Raw genomic sequence first — 21,339 nt, 5'->3', positions numbered from 1 at the left:
CTTAGGAGCCTCATCACGTATATTTAAAGCCTAAGGCTATCTTCAATCAATAGATATTGTACATCGTTATCCTGTAAGCTACTGCGTAACTGAGTCTATCTGTATGTGAGGATAACCAGAACAGAAACAAATGGAACATGATTCAGCAAGGACATAACATCAGCAAGAAAAAGACACAGGCATAAACTAGTATAATCATTTTCTAGCAATTTCTGCATTCTGTTGCTTGAGCTTCTCGAATTCAACTTTACCGTCGCGGATCGTGGCGATGGTTTGACTAACACCTTTGATTTCCTGCGTCAATCCCTCGACTGTTCTGGACGGCCCTGGAGCTTGAGATACGGCTTCTTCAGCAGCGCGTTGATAGTCGATTTTATCATTTTCGTTTGTGGAAGGACTAGTTCTAGCTTCGAGTTTGTTGATGGCGTCGAGGGTGGCTCCGGTGGGTGTGTCGGCTATTTCGTTGACTTCCTTATCGCTCATGATATCTCGTACACGCGCTCCGCGAGACTGGATGAGAAGAGTTGCGGGGCCGTTGAATTGAAGAAAAAGCTAGTGGCAGTCTCATTAGTTCCATTATGCTTGTTCGGACGATTGAAAAGCATACCCTATCACCCCAGATTGTCCTTCGGGCCCATGTGCGAAAATTATGGATTAACTTCATAGAAGCCTTCCAGGTGTCGGATGCTGTCAAGTCGCGAACATATCGTGATTTTAGTAGAAGTTCAGGGATCTGTAGACCCGGGATCTGGAAGCGTAATGTGGTTGACTTGAAACGATATGGTTGAGGCCGCGTGGATGATAACGTGTATGCGACAATATTGCTGGATAGGTTAGTTGCCGTATCCAATTTATAGGGACAGTCCAGCCATACCTTGGGTGAGCTATATATTGCTCTCCAGCCTTCAGCTCAACTGAGTATACTTGACCCCTCCCAACGAGAGCCAGGAGTCCTCGACCTGTAACTTCAGAGCTGCCCCAATTCGTTACGCTCTGCACCGGACATGTCAGAATTGAAAATCCACTATGAGGCATAAGCGCATACCAGATTTGTATTGATCCTGGGCTTGATTTTCAACGAATGTCCTGTCCATGCAAGCAATGCTCGTCGTTGAGCCACCATCCAGTCCACTGTTCCATCTAGGTGTACCACGGCAAAAGATGTAACCGGTGATCGGACCGATACCAAGGCCTTGATGGGACTCGGAGATGAGATCTAATCCTAGTCAGCAATCCAAAGTGCATTGGATCCGCAGGACGTTGATCACCTTTTGGTATAGGAATGGTATTCCGACAATTGCTCTTCGGGACGGCTCGAGGACGCTTAGTGTTGATATTACCTGGCAGAACACACATCAGTAAAAGCACAAGATCGAACTCATAAGTCAAAGTATCAATACATTATCTGCTTTCCCGCTCAATCCCACCAACGTGCCCCTTTGGGTATACAGGTTCTGCGATGCGGATAAAGAAACCGAAAGCATCGAATATGGGGTGCCGACAACGTGGAATTTGGCATCTTTCAGCGACTGCTCGTTAGTAGATGAACCTGAATGCATTGATAAGAGATATACCGGCAGATGAGGCACTGCTAGGCGTGCTGGAGATGGGGAGATTCACTCCATTGACAATGGTAGGTTCCCCCAATGGCGCCGCCTTGATTTGGACGTTTCTCACGCCATGTCGTCTATAGAGCGGCGATGAGACACTGACTCCGGCCCTGGCCCTGTAAACGGCCGTCGCACCTTTCCCTAGAGTAAGGCGCATGGCAATAGCAGAAGCATGGGTGTGATAAGAAGAAATCGAAGCGATGGCGAGGACGGCTTTTTCTTCTGAGCCCTACGTCAGTTTGAACTTTTTGGTGTTGACGCGCTAAAACCGGTCCGTTGAGGAAAGCTCCGGCGAGCGGAAATTCATTGCGGGACTTCATTCGATCTAGAAGTTAGAACAACCACTTTTTCGCTATTTTTCCCTACTTATTGTTCAGTTTCTTTTTTTTTTTAAAAATCGAAATCACAATAACTCTTTGGAATATGGTCACTGCCGACAAACTTGACACTTCCTGCAATAACCTCAGCATCCTCTAATCGCCGAATGCGGAGTACGTAATATGCCACTGGCGCCTGTAATTGCGCAATCGCGAACCGCTACCTCCGGAGACATTCAAGGATTCTTTCTCAGATTCTAAAGTCGGAAAGACATCAAGTTGGACTGACCAACACGATGTTCGCTAGAGCCGTCAGGTCGTCTTGCGCGCGACTGCCGCAGCGATCGCAAGGCCTTTATGGAGTCGCTCGCGTGAACAGTCAAAACCAACTGCGAATCTTAACTACGAGTCGCTCGCTACGAGATAACCAGAAAACCACAGCTAGTTCTTCGTTGCAATCGAAGACAACTGAAATAGCTCCTCAGATTACGAAAAAGGACGATGCGCCAGGCGTACAGAAATTGCTCGCGGAGACCAAATCAACTCCGAAAAAGAAGTCGGAAGATATTCTCAACACAAGCGCAGCTACAAACAAAGAACAGCGAAAGGCAGACTGGGCCATTATGAAGGATTTGGCAAAGTACTTGTGGCCGAAGGTATGGCTTTATCTCTATGCGCGGTGGTATTTGACTAAGCTTGCGCAGGGTGATTGGGGAACTAAGTTGCGAGTTGGGACAGCTCTCACACTGTTGATTGGAGCAAAGGTAAAGAAGTCGCTTCTATTGCAGCTTCACTAAGATTCTGATACGTTGGCAGGTTCTCAACGTCGAAGTTCCTTTCTATTTCAAAAATATTGTCGACTCGATGAACATCGATTTCGCAGCTGTGGGTGGCACGGCATGGACAGTGGCAGGGTCAATGATAATAGCCTGTAAGTTTTGAGGTCTTTGAGGAGTGGGCGGTTGATTAAACATGCATCCGTAGATGGAGTTACGAGAATTGGCGCCACGGTATTTCAAGAATTGAGAAACGCTGTATTTGCAAGTGTTGCGCAGAAAGCGATTCGAAAAGTTGCGGGCAATGTTTTCGATCACCTTCTACGACTAGACCTGAACTTTCACTTGAGCCGACAAACTGGTGGTCTCACAAGAGCAATCGATCGCGGAACCAAGGGTATCAGTTTCTTATTGACGTCTATGGTGTTCCATGTCTTTCCCACTGCATTGGAGATTTCGATGGTTTGTGGTATTTTGGTAAGCAGCCTTCTTTCTCTGGCGGATCGATATGGACAGTGAGCTAATCTACTCTAGACATATCAATACGGATTTCGGTTCGCAGCAATCACAGCAGCCACTATGGTTGCATACACTGCGTTCACAATTACAACCACAGCGTGGCGAACAAAGTTCAGAAGACAGGCTAATGCTGCAGATAACAAAGGAGCTACAGTTGCTGTCGATTCATTGATCAACTACGAAGCCGTTAAATACTTCAATAACGAAGCGTACGAAGTGTCACGTTATGATAAAGCTCTCAAGGCATACGAAGATGCATCTATAAAGGTGACTACGTCTCTGGCATTCTTGAACTCGGGACAAAACATGATATTTTCCAGCGCCCTAGCTGCCATGATGTACTTGGCAGCGGATGGAGTGGCAACAGGACAATTGACAGTAGGAGACTTGGTGATGGTCAATCAATTAGTCTTCCAGTTATCAGTTCCGTTAAATTTCCTGGGTTCCGTCTATCGTGAATTGAGACAGTCTTTACTTGATATGGAGACCTTATTCAACCTTCAGAAGGTCAACGTCACTGTTAAGGAGCGACCAGATGCCAAAGTCTTGGACTTGTCCCGAGGAGGTGAAATTCGATTTGAAAATGTGACCTTTGGATATCATCCAGACCGACCCATTCTCAAGAATGCGACTTTCACGATTCCTGCTGGGGCAAAATTTGCAGTCGTCGGACCCAGTGGCTGCGGAAAGTCCACAATCCTCAGGTTGTTGTTCCGCTTTTACGATGTTCAAGAAGGCCGGATTTTGATTGACGGCCAGGACGTGCGTGATGTGACGTTGGAGAGTCTACGGAAATCCATTGGTGTTGTGCCGCAAGATATGCCTCTCTTCAACGACACAATTGAGCACAATATCCGGTATGGCCGGATAGATGCTACCAGCGAAGAAGTCCAGAAAGCTGCCCAGAGAGCGCACGTCCACGAACTCATTCAAAGGTTGCCGGACGGATATAAAACAGCTGTGGGTGAGCGAGGAATGATGATTTCTGGAGGGGAAAAACAACGGTTGGCGGTGTCGCGGCTGATTCTAAAAGACCCGCCACTGCTCTTCTTTGACGAAGCGGTGAGTACAGCATGAGGGGTATGTCACTACTGCAGTTGCTGACTGTCGTTCACTACAGACTTCAGCTTTGGATACATATACCGAGCAGGCCCTTCTCCAAAATATCAATAGTATCATCAAAGAAAAGGCACGGACAAGTGTGTTTGTTGCGCACCGGCTGCGGACTATCTATGATAGCGATCAGATTCTTGTCCTCAAGGATGGCCGAGTGGCTGAGAGTGGCACACATGCGGAATTGCTTGAATTGAAGGGTGTCTATGCAGAGTTGTGGCATGGTGAGCTATTTCACTTTTTCTCACGTTTCTTCGAAAGCGAAAATACTGATGATATGAGTAGCCCAAGAATTGTCTCTTGCCCAGGATGCAGATCTCGAGAAGAACCTCGAAATCGATCCCGAGTTTGACCTAGCCGAAAATGTGACCAAAACAGATCAGCCACAGTCGAAAAAGTGATATAGATGAATACGTTGTACATATAGATCTGTATATAGAGCAAAAGTGGGATTTTTAGCGGTGTCGCAGATCGGCTGTTAGGGCTTTTCAGCACGTGATCAGATTCCGGATGTTGATGTGTTAACTAACTAACGTAATCCACAAGCGAACCACCACTTTTTCCCGAACGCGTACAAAATATTGATCTCAAATCTCAATTTCTAACCACATACAAATTATATACAAAAGAATTAACTCCTAGTACGATTAGGACATCCGGTTATTTTATGTCCTTCAATACCGCAACCACTGCAGCGAAATTGACGTCGTACAGGTGGATGAGAGACTGGGAGCTCAGGCTCGGCTGGAGCAGTAGTAACAGCTTGAGATGCCTCAATCTGACCTTGTACAAGTGCCTGAGCTTCCTCTCTGGTAATTCCATGATCATGGGATATTTGCTTTTTAGATTTTTGGCGTTTTTGCTTCTCCTTCTCATGTGCAGCCCGTAGATCATGGAGTTCCTTCTGTGCAATTGTAAGCTTATTAATACTCACCTCATAAGCCTTTGATGCCCGTGTAAACACTTCACCAATAGCCTCGGATGAACTTCTTGTATGCCAGCTTATTCTCTTCTTCATTGTAGTCATTTGGCGCTTAAATTGACGTGGGTTTTGAGGGGTTTGCAAGCAGGATGATTGTGTATCACTTGATCGACTTGGAGGGGGTGTTGGAGTCTTCAATCGAACAGTAAGCTGTTGATAAACTCGATCTGGATTAAATGGTACTAATCCAGTTGCTGTAAAGCTATTCCGAACAGCTTGAGCTTTGTATGCCATCGTACGAGCCTTTGGGAATGCAGTAAGAAAGTCAAGTTTATCAATATGATTGAATCCAAGCCTCATTCGCTGCTCAACAAGCTGTCCATAATGTCGCTTTAAAACAGCAAAGCAGCCAACATCAAGAAGCTGTAAAAGATGCGAGGAATGGGGAGGCATACAGACTGGAATAATATTATTCTCAGTGCATGTACGGTCAAATTCAGCAGTTGTGGATTACGTTAGTTGTTGTTATTGGTGGTTATCTAAGCTAACTACAGGAGCGCTGAACCCTTTACGGAGGTCACATGATTCTCAGAACATAGTTAATCCATGCCGGAGGGAGATCCACGGATGTAGCACGAATATTAACCCCTGAATATTTCAATATTTACTACGATTTACTACATACGTACATACTTTGTCCATGCAGTCAACAGGTTCGTTCAATGTTCAATGCTCAACTCAACGAATCCTTCAAGAGTCCGAAACCTTATGACCTAGTAATTATTCGCGATGAAACTGCACTAGTGGCGCATATTAGCACAGGTCTGTGGTCAAAGCTGCCAAAGCAATGGGCGGAAACTCGCGCCACAAAAGGCTGTATGCCTGAAATGGATCACTAACTGAGTAAACCGCCTGTGAGAAATGCACCTAACCGCTTGGTCTTATCGCTCAGCTAAGTTCTCTACTATTGAAACCTTCGCTATAGATTCCCGTTTCTGTGGTGATGGTAGACAACTTCCCTTTACAATTTATTCGATCTTGCTGAGTGCATTCGTAATCTTCTTCCAGACTCCAGAGCTGTACGCTGATCGAGGCTCTGCATCTGCCTCGTGGGAGAGTTGTTGAGTGGACTCAGCGAGGATATCGGATCAATAAGAAGCATGAAAATAATTAAGAGGAAGACGCTAGAGGGACTAGACCGCCTGGAGCACGCGGTTTCCCCACAACGGGCCCCCCTGATGGCACCTTTCCACTGGGCACGTTCCCGTCTGGTTTTCTCCCTCTCTCACTTCCTTGCCCTCTTCTTCTCTTCTATATCGACACTCTTATATCTTATCCACACTCCTTATACAAACTGCAAATCGAATATCTACTAGCCAGCGTCTTTTGACCATTTTCAATCCTTATTTAATCATACTCCGTTCTTTTCTGGCTTGATTCCCGGCTGATAAATACATACTCCTCTGGATTGCTACTGCGTATATCTCGCTTTTCCAGAACAGTCTCTGTATCAGAATACCACGTCATTTCTGCGATATTTTAGTACGTATGTTGATCTCGTTTCATATTATTCAGTCATGTGTGATGCTCTTAGCTAATATGGGCTCACTGTTTACAGCACTGCGTACCCTGCTTCGGATAGACCGGTTCATTGCCCGTCCAACCATAGACATTTTTCCAATAAGCCGTGGCAACGTGACATACTAGACCGCTGATTATATAGGCTGTGGACCTATCCTTCAGTCCTCGAATACCAAGTGAATATATTTATATTGACAATATGGGTTTCATCGAAAAACTCCAGAGTAGTAAGTCTATCTTCTAACCATATTAAAGGCTATCTCTCATACTAACATTGAATACAGAGCTTGAGCTTTATCGCCTTGAACAGCGATACACACGACGCAAGAATCGTTCCACATTTTACGGAGATGCCCAATATGTTGACGGCGAATACGTATACACCAATGGCCTAACATCCCCCGCTGTCTCCAAGAACTCGACAGGCGGCCACTGGCGACCAACCTGGGGTCGATCTACCAGTTCCGATTCCCGATAAATACATTTTATTATGATTCACGTCACAAATATACTCTTCCGACACGATTTCTCTTCGACGAGATGATTGTTATCATTACATGACCGCTTCGGCGGATTTTGCCTTGGCCGAAAGTTTTCTGAGATGTTATGGAACCGCAGAGTACATGACTTTTTTTCAGTCTTTCGGGTTTCTCTGCATATTTATATTGTTTGGTGCATCATATTCACGGTGATGTCTTTTTCTTCGCGACATATAAACAAGTTGATTTGGATCTTGTTTACATTTCAATGCACATATTTCTATTGACATGAACAATCTTGGACATTTCAATATCACGGCTGTATCTAGCTATCTTCTAATAGAGATAGGGATTGAGGTCTTTCAAGGGGAACTTTTATCAAACCATTTTGGGCTCGTACTTTCCACTGAAGAGCTTTCAATATACCGTAAATCACTGTGAGTGTGGGTGCTGGGACATTGACTCGTTGAGCCTCACGCAAAGGCTCGCCCACGATGTTCTCATATTCAGTAAAATTACCCTGAATCAATGAGGCGTTAGTGCTGTACTCATCGCGGCATTTGATCATATATTGTTTAGCTTTACCTTGCTCGTATCTTGTGCCATGCTTGGCTTGAAGAAGGACCACGTATCGATGTCAACCATCTCTTCCACTATATCCGCCGGAAGAGGGTGACCAGTAGCCTTAGCAATGTGCCAAATCTCCCACATGGCAGGCCTGACCAAATCGTTCACGGGATGCTTTGCGTAACGAATTGTGGTCGTATCCATATCGAGAATGGCGCAAATGGAGTTGTAACAAGCGTTATAAATCAGTTTACGCCAGCGGATAGTACCAACATCCGGCTCTAACTTGCACGATGCCTTTCCCGAAGCGCTGTACAAATCAACAAAACTTTGCGCGGCTGCCGATTCACGTTCCATAGAAATGCGAGGATTATGGAATGGACTGATAATCAAGATGTCAGGGTCATCTTGCCTTACTTTTCCGGGTTCCGTCTCAGTTGCACTGATCATAGAGACGCCAGAGAGGACAATATTATCGGGAAACGCCTTGAATAACGGCCGCTCAATATTGATGCCGTTTTGCAACAGCACAATGATCGTATGTCCATGTGTAACAGCGGGAGAAATCACTTCTGCAATTGCCGGAGGCTGGTCCGGGATGTTTTTCGTGGTGACCACGATGAAATCAAAGGGCTTACCGTTCCCAGAGATTGTCCGTGTAACTACACCCATTGATTACCGGTTACTGAGCGGAACGAATCAAGCACGACGCAAGGGGGTAAGAGGCTCACTTTTACTAGGCCTCCAGCCAGTCACCTCGCCATGCTCAATGGAGGAAATGCTGAAACCGTTCTTATCAACGGCATCATAATTGGATCTCAGCACGGCGGTTACGTTGGCCTGTGTGCCAACTTCAAGGTTGTATGCACACAATGCCCCAACACCACCGCAGCCAACAAGAAGGACCTCGGATCTCGTTTGATTAGCCATGTCTGCCCTAATGCTTGTGTTATGGTCAGTCTGGCTTGAAATCTAGGTGGGTTGGCGGCTCCGTCTTATCTCTGAGGGTAGTTTTTCCCCGCAATCTCCTCCATTTTTCTCCAACCTCCTCAACTCATCTAACTTTTCGATTTTAAGAGACTCATCGGACTGGGGTATGAAGAGATGATTTTACGACATCGGACATTATCTGATGCTCAGGCGCACTCAGAGCTTATATAATACTCGAATTAGGCTTGGTCTCCTCGAAAGGCTGCACATTTTGTCCAGGTGCGGGGTATTAGCTGAGCCAGACCTCCCAGCCTTGCCTTCGAAATCCGACTTTGTATGCTTTCGAATGCTCTCCAGGCGCTAAGAATTGCAATTGCACTGCTGGTAACATGACAACCGGGGCATATTCTATTTGTCCTCTCTGTCATGAAGATTGGCCATATGCCGTGTGTGCCGCACGAAGTTGCAAACAAGCTTGCACAGATTTTGTGCTGAAAAAATGAGGCTGTTACTCACCGATTATAAAAGATGATTGATGCCCGTGGTAACGACCCTCAGTCTCCTTCCGAAATCCTTTTCTTCGAAATGTCGCATCGCCTCCCCATCATTATTCTTTCCCCACCTGGGTACAGCACCGGCGAACGTCCGAAAATGTTGTCAATACCACTGCGTACTCTCTCACCGGCCCTCCGTCCAGTCGTTTTTGCTCCCTACTTAGGTAGTTGAGCCTTGCCCGGAGAACGCCCTGGCGATTTTCTCGCTTTTGAGCATAGCATTCCGTACGACATGGACGAAATACTTCATTTGAGGCTTGTCTCGCGGAGATAAGTCTCATTTCCACTCGTCGTGCAAGTTGAAAACCTGAAAGTATCAGCTGGGATCTACCGTTACTGGATCCGTCACCGCTATGGCTGTGATGGGTTGCGGTAGTCAGAATTCAGCGAGCCCGTACCAGCCCCGAAATTGACCTGACCTCAATTCCGCCTCTCCGGTTTGGAGTGACCAATCGTCACCAAGATTACATTACTGGTCATACTCCTCTCTGAAATTCGCCTGGGGCTTACTGCGGTTTATACCATGTGCGCCCTCGTAAAGCTGTCGTCTCTGAAGGTATAGCTTGCCAAAATCACCACCGCCGGGGCTCACATTTGCCCTGGATATTCAGCACTGCCATGATGTACTACTACACGGTAGAGACGCCCTGTGATGGAGATGGGATGTATATTTAAAGCCCCTGGGCCACAAGTGAGGATGAAGGTAAGAGAAACCATCTACTTTCGCCATTACTTTCTCTCTTTCAGCCAGCGCTGTAGTGAGATATAACACTGTCGGAAAGAATCTTCTTTCTTTCTATATATCTCTTACACTATATCCTCGTCAGGTATCTCGGTTCTACCAAGTCACCATGGATTGTTCTCACGAAGACTAACGCATGTTTGATTAGGACGGCCTTTCGATCTTCTATATACGCCTTCCCGGACCTCGAGGACGAAGACAGCCAGATACCGAGGTAACGCAAAAAAACAGCTCTCCGCATCATCATCATCATCATCATGCCAGACGCTCCCAAAGGCCAACCCGTACAGGTGGAAGTCAAATGGTACTGCTCTCAGTGCCTTGACGGGCCCTATTCAGCATGGCAAGTTCATTGCCAGGAATGTGGACATCAGCGTTGCAGCCTTTGTCGAGTCGAGAAGCACTATGTGCCTCGATGAGCCTAGGCTCTGACCTCCCCAAGGTCTCTTTTCGTGTCCGGATCAAATCTTGATCCTCAATTCTAGCACCATGGAATTGAGGGCCTAGTTCCGAAAAAACCTTGGGGGAGGGCTAGGTTACTGTGCGCGTTTGCTTTCTCAAGGCTCTTTCACTTAATCGGTCTCAACATTGATAATGTCCCTGTAATATATTGTGGTTCGAAGATTTCGGGATTAGATTTGGGATTAGATTTGGGATTAGCGGTGGAGCTATGGAGTTGGATTTCACATGGGTTTCTTGTGTTCTGCAGGTTATGATTTCTCCTTTTTCTTAGTTTGTATGCATGTATTTTAGTCATTATCAATGTTGATGCCGATCTACACATGACCATCTTTCCAGAGCGTCTGAATGAAAAGTCTTATCGGCGACCTCCGAGACACCGCGATAAGGGCTTATGTACGATAAATACTCAAAAGTAACGATGCAAGTGTGCCCAGGTGAGTCATCACATAGTAAGATCTTGTCGTAGTTTATACAGGGGCAGTGCTAGGGCTCGGCATACAGTAAACTTGGAAGAGCCTCATCGAACGCTCCGATGTATGTAGTATGCATTCAACGGCCAGGAACATTATAATATTCTGTAAATGATTACAAGAATGTTCCACACATTGGGCAGAAAAGTTCAAGGTTCATAAAAAGAAATGTGGCTGCGAAGAAAGAGAAAGACAAAATGTTCATTGCTTGATGTTCTTTGGCTAGATCTAATTTCAACGGCACGAACTGTTACTTGCCGAGCAGCAAAGATGATTTGTTCGAGTCTGTAGACTACGTTTTTGGCTTTTATCATATTCGCCGATTTCCCAAGAAAGAGAAAGAAAAAAAAATAAAATCTAGACTTCAGCAAAGTCACCTATTATGACCAAGGACTAATAAAGTTCCTCATCAGATCCCAAGGTAGGTTAACCCTGCGCCTACGGTGAAAATAAGAGAGAGCCTTGCAAAAGGGAAAACAAATCCAATGACTCACTACTATAGTCTCCATGCTAAAAGAAAGTCCAGTCCATACCTAGGTATTGTTGGCATGGGGCAACCCCAGGGTACCTACATAACCCTAGATCTAAGCCCTAATCCCCCGTTCGCGCCCGCCGCCTCAACGTCATTTTGGTCACCTGCCAAGTGTAGATACAAACAATTGCCTCATTTGCGCGATATTAATTCTCAACTGAATATTCAAGGTAAAATCATAAGACTACTGCAGTCTGCAATCATTCTCTGAAGCCGGCAAACGGTATCCGCGGACGAATCATCATCTCTATGTAGCGTATTCAATGTGGAACTATAATCTACTATTTCTCTTGGAAGTTCACAGCCATGCATTGGGACGGGGCCTGGGTATCTACCCCGCTGAGAACGGCTCTCTGTGGTCGATCGTAGTGGTACTACGAGGGTTTACCGGATAGACGAGACGAATAAGATCAGAGAACAGGAGAAAAGATGAGATATTTCGTCTGATACCTCAGGTAAGTCGGTATAGACTGCTACCTCTGAATGGCGTTGTTTGGGATGAGATGAAGCGCTTCCGAATAGGCAATAGACCTGCCTTTCCTAATTCGGCGATTTCCAGCGGAGCGGTTCTGGCACTATTGATGCCCATTGCCCGACCAGTATAATCGATGTTTGCTTGGTAATTTGATGATGAGATATATTCTGAAATATTGAGTATCAAATGATCGATTTTAAGCTATAGGTGGCTGAGCCATTTGAGTTATTTCCCGGGCGCAGCGCCCAGAGCTTCACTTCCATTCCGGGTCCCGCAGACAACGCCCGAGATAACGACGTCAAAGTAGAGTTTGGGGTGAGAATGGGATTGTTTCCCCTTTGTTTTTGCTTCTTATACGAAGTAGTCATAGTACCATATCTTGCTAATCGCTGCGCCACAGGGTCCAATTCGTCCCCTCCACCCCGGCTCGATTAGTAGGGCTGGCCTGGCATATTAGATACATGGATTGACAATTAGTGTAATAGATATAACTCAATTATTGTGCGCAGCTTTGTTACGATTTCATTTGTGATTCGATATCCTGTATCTTGCCCTGATTACATCTGGCCTACCATTTACAATAAGATGCATCGATTGAAGTTCAATATCATATGGAGGCGGAGAACTCCGAAGCGAACTTATCTTCGGGCAATATGTTTCTTGATTTACATTCTCTGTTCTTCATTCAAACTCATTCTCCAGTCTGATTAGTAGTATTTTTGCATCTTCATATTTGATATCATCCGTTTCCGATTGGTGCTTGAAATTCAACACTAAATTACCGTAGTGTATTGTATTACGTAGTACGTATTGTATGTACTATGACGCCCAGGGTCATAAGAGCCGCATGGAGCTGCGTATGAGCAGGGATAGAAATGGCAACGACATTCCCATACTACCTAGGAAAACCCGTCGTTGCAAAAAGTGATTGAGCCATAGAGAAATGCCTCAATATGCCAAATATCCCCGACTGAAGACACGAGTAATTATTCAAAAAGTGAAGCTGGGCCCTGGCAGTAAGTGTCGAACGGTGGGCTCGGGGAGTATAACCCGCTGTACCCGTACCGTTACCAACCCAAACCCCAACCAATGAGAGCGATGAATCGTGACCATTTCTATCCACCTCTATGCCTGGGGCTTCCAGGCAACGACAGCTAGATCCTTTTAGGGCTAATCAGGCGGATTTTGATAACTACATAGCTAGAACTACACCTAACTCTATTGTACATATTATCCAGCTCCGGCGTGGAACTTGTGGCTATCCTCCTCCTACCCCTGATTGGATCTATTGAGACCGATTCTGCCTCAGGGCTTTTTACCATGTTGACTGCCTAGTTATACTGGGTCGCCCTGGTGCTATTATGCCTTAACTTCTCAGTAACACCGCTTCTGAAGACCGCGGTCTGGAAAATACCATTCATGTACAGTATTCCTTCTGAGACATGGGTTTCTGCCTGTTGAATTGACGCTTCACTGCGGATCTTGTCAGGCGATGCTTGAATATAAGATGTTTCATTTCGTTTTGTGTTGTATGTATCTGTGTATAAATATTCATGAAAATCCTTCAATCTCTGCAGAAACTTTTCTACTCACATAACACAAAACATCTTCCATCTCAAGCCACCAAAGTCGGAAGCAACTCCCCATCTACAAGATTCTATAAACAACAACAGACCTCAATCAAACATGCCTTCCACAACTGTCTGGTACTGCTGCAATTGCAGAAATGGCCCATTAAACGTCTTACTCGACTCTTCCTGCCCGGCCTGTCATAGCCCACGTTGCTACAATTGCCCAACCGAGAAAATATCAAACCGCTACAACTATCAAATGCAAGCAGGAGATGTGGTCCATCCTTACCCTGAATTGTTCGGAGCTACCAGTCTGAGCGCAAATACCTACACCAGTACCCCATCATTAGGGTCGTTGAATCTCGCGCAGGAACAATATGGAAGGGCATCATTGGCATTGATGCCTTCTCAGACACCTATACCGTCCCGCGAAACTGGCCACCTGTTCTCGCTTGAGAACCCTTCAATTGCGGACATCTTTCAACATAGTGGATTGATCAACGGTCGTCCAACTACATACTACTGCTGCCAATGCAACGATGGACCGAAGATGTTTGACACCCAGCCAGCCTGTATTATGTGTGATCACCGGGCCTGCGCGAGCTGCCGTCCTTGTTGAAGACACTTGATGACTATTCCTTGTTTCCTCTTTCGGCATGATTGATCTTTTTAAGCGAACACAGTTTTTTATGTTTATTGAGCGATGTTTGGGATTGGGCATGTTTTGGATTGCATTTTCTGATGGCATTGTTTGGGATTTGCTTTTTTTCAGGTGAGATACCAGACAGCCAGGTATCCAGAACTAGATTGGCTTCTTGGCTTCTAGTATTCTGGGTAATTGGTTGAGTGATATATATCACCGTGTACTATATACCATACTTGTGCTTTTATACTGTTGCATGTATTTGACTTTTCTTTTTGCCGTTGCTTCTATCGTGGTGACTGTTGCTGCTTACTGTTCCTTTATAGACCTGATTTTTGATGCATTGATTTCTTCATGAAGGAATAACACATCTTCAGAGAAAATCTTAATACTCGTCATTGTCTGTCAATCGATATAGTTTCACATTTTGCTTTTTCCCTTTGCTTCGAGATGACTCAGAATTTTGCATGTATGTAAGTGACGTTAAATGCACACACTTTTTTCATTATGCACAAAAGAGACAAAAATAACTGCTAAATGGCCACTTCGACGTCAGATGTGACTCAGGCTACTGCAGGGTAGGCGCATTTTTAGATCATTTTGTGACTCAAGTTCGTCAGTAGTCAATTGAGCCTTAGGGTAGAGATAGGGCTAATTGTCCCGCAAAAAGGAGCCTTGAGCCGCTTGCTCCACTTATTTTCATATGAAAACTGCGGACTGTTCATTCTTTGGCTCATTATACTATGTATGTTTCAGAGACTCTGTCCTCACATGATGAAAAAAGAACAAAAAAAAAGATCGAGTCGACAGAAATAGAACACAAAATGAAGGCAAAGTGGAATGTGACTCGGTGTGGAGACGAGATCGATGCCTGGAGATCTAGGCGCTAAAATAGGATCGGTCCCGGACGAGGGATCTCCGTTTTCCAGTCTGTCAGACCCTAGAACAAGATAGTTGAAAGAATGTCAAATCGGTAAACGTGTTCAGAAATCTATCTAACATTCTTACTACTTTTGTCTACGGATTACAGAGTACTCCGCGTCAAATCGGCCAGGCAGCCATAAGGTTGATGCGGGGCCGACGGCAACCGAGTCTACCAAGTCATCTATCTATGAATGCGTCTCTTTTGATTCCAATTCTATGCGGGAAGTATTAGGACGACAGCACCTAAGCGACATTTGGATAGGATCTGTCATTCGAGGTGAAGCCCTGACGGCATGATCGACTCTACATTGATCGTATTTCTGCCTAGAACATAGTCGGAGTTTTCAACTGCCATCACCTTTGCTTTTGACGTAAGCTGGTGTGAAGACGAGTAATAGTCTTCCTACGTATCTGGATTTGATATATTGACCTTTCAAATAAAGTCACCCCACCAGCTCATCTGCCGCACCCCATGTAATGTTGTGTTTGGACCTCCCTACCACCCCTGCGTTAGCCCTACAACCATCATTATTAAATCCCTGCCAGTGCCAAAAGCTCAGGCTCGGCAGGATCATATAGATAGACCAATGGAATGAAAGCGATTACTACTCGGTGTTTCGTGTATAAGGCCTAAGCAGACCATATCAGAATCTACTGCGATTTTTTGATAACAGATGTACTCGGTCAAAAATCAAGCGATCCCGGTGAGAAAAAAGAAAGACAAGGTTGTAGCCCCTCTGATACTTGTCTGCCTTGGGTGTACTTCATTTTCGAAAGTATCGTGATCAGGTAAGACAATCGTGTCTGCCTTAGTTGGATTAGTCGCAGATTACTGACTGGAAAGACAGATTGCCAATCCCCATCCTCGAGTCCGGTAAAATCTTGACGCCTGAAACCATCATACTCAATGTCTTATGCATATTATTTGCTCTTGCACGAACTCAACAAGTATTATGTACTCGACCCTCCTACCTAGTTAAAGTTACGGATAACATCTATGCATATTAAAGATACTGTGTCACAAAGAATGAGAATGCTCGTATTCGAAGAGTATAGACAAATACCGTCATAAATAATCACGTATATTAATGATAAAGTGCGGACTAGCTACTCAGTCCTAGATAACCGAGATTAATCGCTTGGTGCGCGACTTCCGTCTGAAATTAGCTGTCTGCCTGCCGTGTAGTAACTTCGATCTTCACCCGCATCACTGGCGGCATGCCTGATCCAAGAATCTGTCCTTGACCTACGTTGCAGACAAGGTGTAGACCGTAGGAATAGCCGAGATCCAACCGATGTGAACTCCATAATTTGTGGAGCCTGTGCAGCCCCAATTGAAGAAATAAGACGACAAACGCCTTCCGATGCTACGCTCATCAACAGAGCATGCCTGAATCGATGTAAAAGAAGTATGAATAAGAAAGGGGACGAGGAAGCGAAGTAGGGAATAGAAACAAGAAAGAAGGGGAAAAAGAAGAAGAAAAGGCGAAGTCAAAGACCGTTCAAGGCCGGTAGCTGCTCAATGCAGCGCAACGGTATCAAAAAAGGACGGAAACCTGCCATTGTAATGCCCATATAGGTTGAGTCAGACATGAGAGAGGCGATCATACTGCGATCAGGCTACAGAGGGAGAATGCGTGAAGGGTCGGAGAGGAAACGTCTACGGTATGCGGCGATTTCACCTGCAACAGTGAAGAAGTCATTCACTTGCTCGCGTCGCATGTTATTGATGAGGTCTTTCAACCCTTCAATATAGTTTTCTCGTTCTTCGGCTGTCTTCCCTTCTCTTTGATTTCCCATGTCGACGAGTATCTTGTCATCTGCAAACGGACAAAATTCACCAAGAGTTAGTGTCTAACCAAGGATGAAAATCACATGAAGATTCAAAGGAAGAATGATGCTGTGGAAGATAAGAGGGGATTTGGAGGGTGAGTGGAAATTCTCGAACCGTCAACGCACCGGGCATCACTATATCTCGCCAATGCTGATAATCGCAAGTTGCATCATTACAGACGCCTCCTGCCGCTTCGTAAGGACAGAATTGTTGTAATGGATTAATTGAATGGCTGTATGTTAGGGATCGATAACTATCTTTGACCTCTTCAACAAAATTGGGGTGATAGCGATAGGCTCTAAAGAATTTCAGGGGGCTTTGGTAAGGAGAAAATTTCGATACCGTTTCACCACTATGTGCCGTGTTCTAGAAATATATTAGTAATTGACCGCAGTTCAACATGACCAACGTACGTCAAGGGCATCTCCCTTAGATGCAATGACAACAAAATCCTGAGGCTTGCGAGTCAATGTCATATCAGCATCATTTTGAGTGACTATTTCCGGTACAGTCTCTTTTTCTGGTTCTTCACCCTCCTTCGGGCTGAGCTTCGGAGAATAGACCTCATCCAAGTCCTCCGGTTCGGGAGGTTCATAATTATCAGTTAAGACTGAAGACTCCCGTGAGGTATTGTGCCCATCCACAGTAGATGCAGTATCCACAGTGTGTTTTTGTGCCGAAGCGAGGTTCGCACTTAGAGTGGCAGTTGGGGGAGTCTCGACCGGCAAAATATCATGAGCCGGGTCCTCCTGTGCGACAGAGCTGTCGCTGGTATCAAGAGGTACCTCCACAGCTTGCTGTTCTGATTCCAATTCTGATACTTGGCCCACTGAACTTGATGCTGAAGAGCTAGTTGATTCGTCCATTGAGGACCCAGAAGATTCCATGCTCGGATCTTCGATATCGGCAGCATCGCTCGCTTCCCGGCGCTCAGGAGGACCAGGCTCAGGTAATGGTGTGTTCGGTATTTGAGGGAACTCGGTAGTTTCGTCCGCCGCAGTCGCAGTTGCCAAGGTTGCAGTAGGGGGCTGAGAGTCGGAAGAAACAGCGTCAAGCGGTTCGAGTACAGCTAAAACTATTGATTAGCTATAACCATAATGAACTCTATCGAATATAACTCACCTCCTGTATATGTGCCCTGTTCTATATCCTCCTTGACAGCTCTCAACTCTTCAAGTGTCAGACCTTCGGTTTCCATACCGAGACTCTCTAGTTCTTCGCCGAGTTGCTTTCGTTCTTGCCGACTCCGGGCAATCTCGTTCAACAACTTCTGCTCCTCACGTTTATATTCCGCGAGCTTGGCTTCGAATTTCATAAGCTCAGCGTCCAAAGTAGGAAGACCTGATTCGATGACTCGTTTTCGGAGCAATTTTTGTCGGATCTGATCCAACTCAGAGTTATCCATGGACGCCAACGATTGTACCGATGGGCTGCGTTGTAAGCGTTGGGAGTTTGACTTGTCCGACGGAGTTGCCGTATCTTGTGTTTTATCGATGACATATCGAGACTTGTCTTCATCGGCTCCTATATTTGTAGCCACTAGTGAGGGAGAACCATTGCCAGTCATGGTTACCAAAGGTAGAGTGGTCTTTGACTTTTTGGCATTTTTCTCCTCCCATTCGGCTATTCGACGGCGCATAGCTTGTATCTCGAGGTTTTTCTGTCGGAGGCTCTCTAGTTCATTAGTCCTGCTTTGAGAGGTAACTGATGACGAAGATGCATTGCGCGAGATGGTGGCCCGCGGTAAACTACTACTCGCTTTCGGAGGTGGAACATTTATTGCAGGATCGCTAGTCTCAGGCATTCCAATGTCCTCTTCCTCATCCATGGATTCATCCTCGCTGATATCAATCACAAGTCTATCGGTCATGGAATGTTTCTTCGTTTCTGGAATAGGTTCGTCAAAATCAGAAGCTCGAGGACGTTTTCCAAGCGAATTCTTGAAGGGGGTGGAAGCACCAATGGATCTGTTCTCAACGATCGAAGGGCTACTCCTAGGCTCGGATGAAAATGATAATCCAGGAATCTGAGGAGTTGAACTTTTGGATGGACTTGGGGTGATAGCCGGCCGTTCAGGGAGAGGGTGATGAAGAGGAGCCGTTGTCTCCGGTTTCATATTTGGCGTGTTTGATATTGATGTGACTGGTGCTGGAGATACGTTTGTGTCTTCAGAATGCGATTTTTGCCTTTTAAGACCCATTTTCTTCAGTTGCTCCATGCGCTGCCTAGCAAGTTCAGAAAGAGCTTTATTTTTCTCTTTTGATTGCACCGGTAATTGAGCTTTGGGTTCTTGAGCATCTTTTTCAACACTCGGTTTCGCAAGCGAGCCATTGTGCAAAGTCTCTGAACTTGAAGAAGATTCAGTAGCAATGTTGGTAGCCTTTTTCTTGGCTTTCTCAGCCAGCATTCGAGCAATGACGTCTTTCCGTTCTAATGGTTTCTGTGAAGTGGGAATAGAAGTGGCTTTGAGCTCATTATTTGAAACGGCGGGTGATGGGGATGCTGGTAACTTTTCCCGAGGTTCGGAACTAGAGTCTTTCCTGTCGATGGCAGGCTTTGTGACTTTGATTTCGGAGACCTTTGGCCTAGGAATAGTGGACCCAGGATACTTTTCTCCCGCAGGGGTAATTTTGATTCCGATATCATCGTAGAGCTGCTTGAGAACAGTGGGATCTATGTCTTCCTTGACAAGCTCACCATATCGAATATTATGCGGGACCAGACTAAGTAGAGCACCCAACGCCATCTCACGAATCTGAGCAGGGGTTTTGCCGTTGAATTGCGAATAGCTGCTCTGATTGTTCACTTCGCTTTTGCGTGGTCGAGATGCATCAGCCCTTTGGACCTTGGCTGGAGACAGTTGATTTATCCCAATAGTAACTGGTGGGTTATAAGCTGGGACAGATTAGCTATGGGTTCCTAAATAGTGTTAAATCTGGCTACCCACGAGGTGAATTGTTCCCTGGTGCCGAATTCTCCGGATCTTCATCGCGTGCGCCATTTTTCCCAATTGGAAATTTAGGGGACTGCAGGTGGGAGAAGCTCGCATCCGTATCTAATGCAGTCTCGCTTCGGGGGATAGGAGCTTCGCGACTAGTTTGCGTAAATGTCCCTGACTGCAACCCAGGTTGATGATGCTGGCGAGATAGCCCGTAGCTGGAACCATCGCTCACTTCTCCTTCTTCTCGCTCTGTATCATTGGTCAACAGCGGCGAGGGACGTTTCGATCTTTCCTGTCGCTGAATCGCCAAAGAGTCAAGATTTTCGGAAGGTTGTGTAACTGCACTTTGCTGATTTGGATGCAGTGAGTCAGCTGGCGTACTGAAAGGAAAGTTGGCCGCGCTATAAAGGGGTAGCGGCATCTGTCTGTTTGCGAATTGTTGCGGTAGGTAAGGTAATGGCGTTGCATTGGACGGCATCCCCAAGCCTGGTAGTTGAATTGGATCATTAGAGCCGAATGGTAAGCCAGCGAAGTTTGCGATACCCGTTGGAGCGTTGTTCATCGCGAAGAAATTAGTCCCTGATTGCTTGGGGTCGCTTGAACCGTAAGGAAGCTGCATTGGCCATGTCGGCGCGTAGTTGTGCTGCCCATCATACGACGGCGGCACAGGGTATTGCGACATGTCACGAACCTTAGGAGATTACCCAGGAATATTGAGAAGAAAAGCTATTCTAGTGGATGGAGTTGGCCGAAACCGATCGTTTGGATCTGTTTTCTTAGAAGCAGAGATATCGTAGCCGGGACCAAGAAAAGGAGGGTCGAGTTGGTTCGCGATGTGAAGCCATAAAGATTAGTGCATAGAACAGTAATTCATTGCTAGGACAGAAATGAGATTGTGTCCAGCCTTATAAGGAGAGCCCCAGTATATCCAAGACGAACAAAGAGAACACCCAGATGAGGTAGGCCAGAAAAGCGATGGGGTGGTGAATCGCGGTTTCTGGATGAGACGAAAAGTTGATTTTTGGTTGACGCAGAATGAGATCACGTGATCACGCGAGCACCAGGAAAGTGGCGCTTACCAAGTATGGATTAGCGCGTCAATAATGCTAAAGCTCTGCGTCACCGCTTCCTACGTTCCAGCTAAGCTCAAAGAGGTTAGACTAGCTGATGTGAGTTGGGTAGTTGCGGAGTAGGCTGGTCGCTCCTGGTAAAAGGTAAACAAACAGGCAAACCGTCAAAGATCGATTGAACTACATGTGTACTCTCCACCTATGCGCAACCCCCAGTTAGTCGGTCTATTTCTGAGAGTAGACAGATATTGAACCCTTATCTAATTATTATTCATTGAACGCGAGTTTGAATTTCTTCCTTTCATTT

General features: G+C 45.8%; 6 protein-coding genes across 10 annotated transcripts, besides 2 other annotated features; 2 read left to right on the top strand and 4 right to left on the bottom strand.

Moving 5' to 3' along the window:
• Positions 1–20: 20 nt before the first annotated feature.
• On the bottom strand, positions 21–1,885 carry TSTA_114550 (mitochondrial protein Fmp26, putative). Its single transcript, XM_002481593.1, has 7 exons — positions 1,575–1,885; positions 1,401–1,519; positions 1,269–1,340; positions 1,046–1,216; positions 875–993; positions 608–824; positions 21–552 (listed from the first exon to the last, which is right to left on the bottom strand). Exons 1-7 carry the CDS (start codon positions 1,765–1,767, stop codon positions 196–198), a joined length of 1,248 nt encoding a protein of 415 aa, XP_002481638.1. The 5' UTR covers positions 1,768–1,885; the 3' UTR covers positions 21–195.
• Positions 1,886–1,929: 44 nt separating this feature from the next.
• On the top strand, positions 1,930–5,050 carry TSTA_114540 (ABC iron exporter Atm1, putative). Of its 2 annotated transcripts, XM_002481591.1 has the most exons (7): positions 1,930–2,583; positions 2,632–2,691; positions 2,744–2,858; positions 2,912–3,180; positions 3,238–4,284; positions 4,343–4,559; positions 4,621–5,050. In XM_002481591.1, the coding sequence occupies exons 1-7, from the start codon at positions 2,224–2,226 to the stop codon at positions 4,734–4,736; spliced, it is 2,184 nt and encodes a 727-aa protein (XP_002481636.1). In that variant the 5' UTR covers positions 1,930–2,223; the 3' UTR covers positions 4,737–5,050. The 2 variants fall into 2 exon arrangements, with proteins under 2 accessions (XP_002481636.1, XP_002481637.1); XM_002481592.1 differs by lacking the exons at positions 4,343–4,559; positions 4,621–5,050 and having other exon boundaries at positions 3,238–4,307.
• On the bottom strand, positions 4,817–5,551 carry TSTA_114530 (uncharacterized protein; the record flags this gene model as incomplete). Its single annotated transcript, XM_002481590.1, has 2 exons — positions 4,817–5,239; positions 5,270–5,551. The coding sequence occupies 2 exons, from the start codon at positions 5,549–5,551 to the stop codon at positions 4,967–4,969; spliced, it is 555 nt and encodes a 184-aa protein (XP_002481635.1). The 3' UTR covers positions 4,817–4,966.
• Positions 5,093–5,800: a mobile genetic element.
• A 752-nt stretch (positions 5,801–6,552) lies between these two features.
• TSTA_114520 (uncharacterized protein) lies at positions 6,553–7,820 on the top strand. Of its 2 annotated transcripts, none has more exons than XM_002481588.1 (3): positions 6,553–6,799; positions 6,876–7,065; positions 7,123–7,820. In XM_002481588.1, the coding sequence occupies exons 2-3, from the start codon at positions 7,038–7,040 to the stop codon at positions 7,314–7,316; spliced, it is 222 nt and encodes a 73-aa protein (XP_002481633.1). In that variant the 5' UTR covers positions 6,553–6,799; positions 6,876–7,037; the 3' UTR covers positions 7,317–7,820. The 2 variants fall into 2 exon arrangements, with proteins under 2 accessions (XP_002481633.1, XP_002481634.1); XM_002481589.1 differs by having other exon boundaries at positions 6,553–6,803.
• TSTA_114510 (2-dehydropantoate 2-reductase family protein, putative) lies at positions 7,123–8,841 on the bottom strand. Its single transcript, XM_002481587.1, has 3 exons — positions 8,616–8,841; positions 7,903–8,546; positions 7,123–7,837 (listed from the first exon to the last, which is right to left on the bottom strand). Exons 1-3 carry the CDS (start codon positions 8,812–8,814, stop codon positions 7,643–7,645), a joined length of 1,038 nt encoding a protein of 345 aa, XP_002481632.1. The 5' UTR covers positions 8,815–8,841; the 3' UTR covers positions 7,123–7,642.
• A 1,507-nt stretch (positions 8,842–10,348) lies between these two features.
• Positions 10,349–10,369: a microsatellite.
• A 5,874-nt stretch (positions 10,370–16,243) lies between these two features.
• On the bottom strand, positions 16,244–20,644 carry TSTA_114500 (uncharacterized protein; the record flags this gene model as incomplete). 3 transcript variants are annotated; one of them, XM_002481585.1, is made up of 5 exons in its annotated part: positions 16,244–17,007; positions 17,136–17,387; positions 17,435–18,090; positions 18,144–19,916; positions 19,969–20,644. In XM_002481585.1, 5 exons carry the CDS (start codon positions 20,642–20,644, stop codon positions 16,927–16,929), a joined length of 3,438 nt encoding a protein of 1,145 aa, XP_002481630.1. In that variant the 3' UTR covers positions 16,244–16,926. The 3 variants fall into 3 exon arrangements, with proteins under 3 accessions (XP_002481630.1, XP_002481629.1, XP_002481631.1); XM_002481584.1 differs by having other exon boundaries at positions 17,147–17,387; XM_002481586.1 differs by having other exon boundaries at positions 16,244–17,387.
• Positions 20,645–21,339: the final 695 nt, after the last annotated feature.

The sequence above is a fragment of the Talaromyces stipitatus genome, genomic scaffold, assembly GCF_000003125.1.
Source record: "Talaromyces stipitatus ATCC 10500 scf_1105507295555 genomic scaffold, whole genome shotgun sequence".
NCBI classification, from domain to species: Eukaryota; Fungi; Ascomycota; class Eurotiomycetes; order Eurotiales; family Trichocomaceae; genus Talaromyces; species Talaromyces stipitatus.
Note: the sequence above shows the minus strand (reverse complement) of the source record. Positions and strands in the feature narration are given on the sequence as shown.